Genomic DNA, 787 nt, shown 5'->3' on the forward strand with positions numbered 1-787 from the left:
AAGGCCCCCTTTCCCCAGCCGGGGCCTCCAAGAGGCCGAGAATACCAATTAGGACAGGGCAGCCAGCAGCCCCCGAACTGGGAGCCGTGCCTGCCGGCGTGAAAGACTGCTAAAAACTGGGCCCCCGGCCAGAGCGTCCTTCCTGCACTCCCCGTGCCCCAACCTTCGGCCCTAATACTGAATAACGGTGCCCTCCCCCACCCCGGCCTGGCAGAGGTCGCCTTGCGGTGCGGCCCGGCGCAGGATAGGGCTGGAAGCGCGGGGCGCTAACACTTGCAGACCGCTTTGGCTTCTCGGAAAACGTCGGGCCCTGCGCGCCGAGGGCCAGGGCTCCGGGCTTAGATCACAGTGCTTTCCCTGCAGCGCACGGACTAGCTCAGGGGCCCAGGTGGCACCCATCGCCAACCTCCGCCCGGCCCGGCCAGCGGGGGGCGTGGCAGCGGGAAGCGCTCGCAGAGTGCGGGTCTCCCAGCCGGAGGACAGGGCAGAGCACAGGGCGGGGCCGCCCCGCCCGGCCCAGCCCGCGAGTCCGCTACGCCCGACAGACAGCTCCGGGTTTGAGGTCCGCGCCGCCATCGCGCGGCGCAGGGGCCGGCGGCCCGAAACCCTCGTGGCCGAACCAGCGCAGCGCCGCCTCCTCATAGGCTTCCAGAATGGTCTGGCGCTCATCGGGCGTGAAGTCCATGGAGAAGGGGTGCACCTGCAGAATGTGCCGCTTGATGGTGCTCACCTTGAGCGTGGCCAGCGCGCCCCCACACACCATGCACACCAGGCCGCGCCGACTGCC

General features: G+C 70.0%; 1 protein-coding gene across 1 annotated transcript in view; it reads right to left on the bottom strand.

Annotated features, from left to right (window-relative positions):
- Positions 1–6: 6 nt before the first annotated feature.
- ZFTA (zinc finger translocation associated) overlaps positions 7–787 on the bottom strand; it is an 11696-nt gene continuing 10915 nt past the window's right edge. Inside the window, 1 exon segment of the mRNA XM_027772382.1 lies at positions 7–787. This exon segment is cut by the window's right edge and continues 111 nt beyond it. Coding sequence (XP_027628183.1) covers positions 533–787 — 255 coding nt within the window. The 3' untranslated portion in view covers positions 7–532.

Source organism: Tupaia chinensis, unplaced genomic scaffold (assembly GCF_000334495.1).
Source record: "Tupaia chinensis unplaced genomic scaffold, TupChi_1.0 Scaffold000273_1, whole genome shotgun sequence".
NCBI lineage: Eukaryota > Metazoa > Chordata > Mammalia > Scandentia > Tupaiidae > Tupaia > Tupaia belangeri.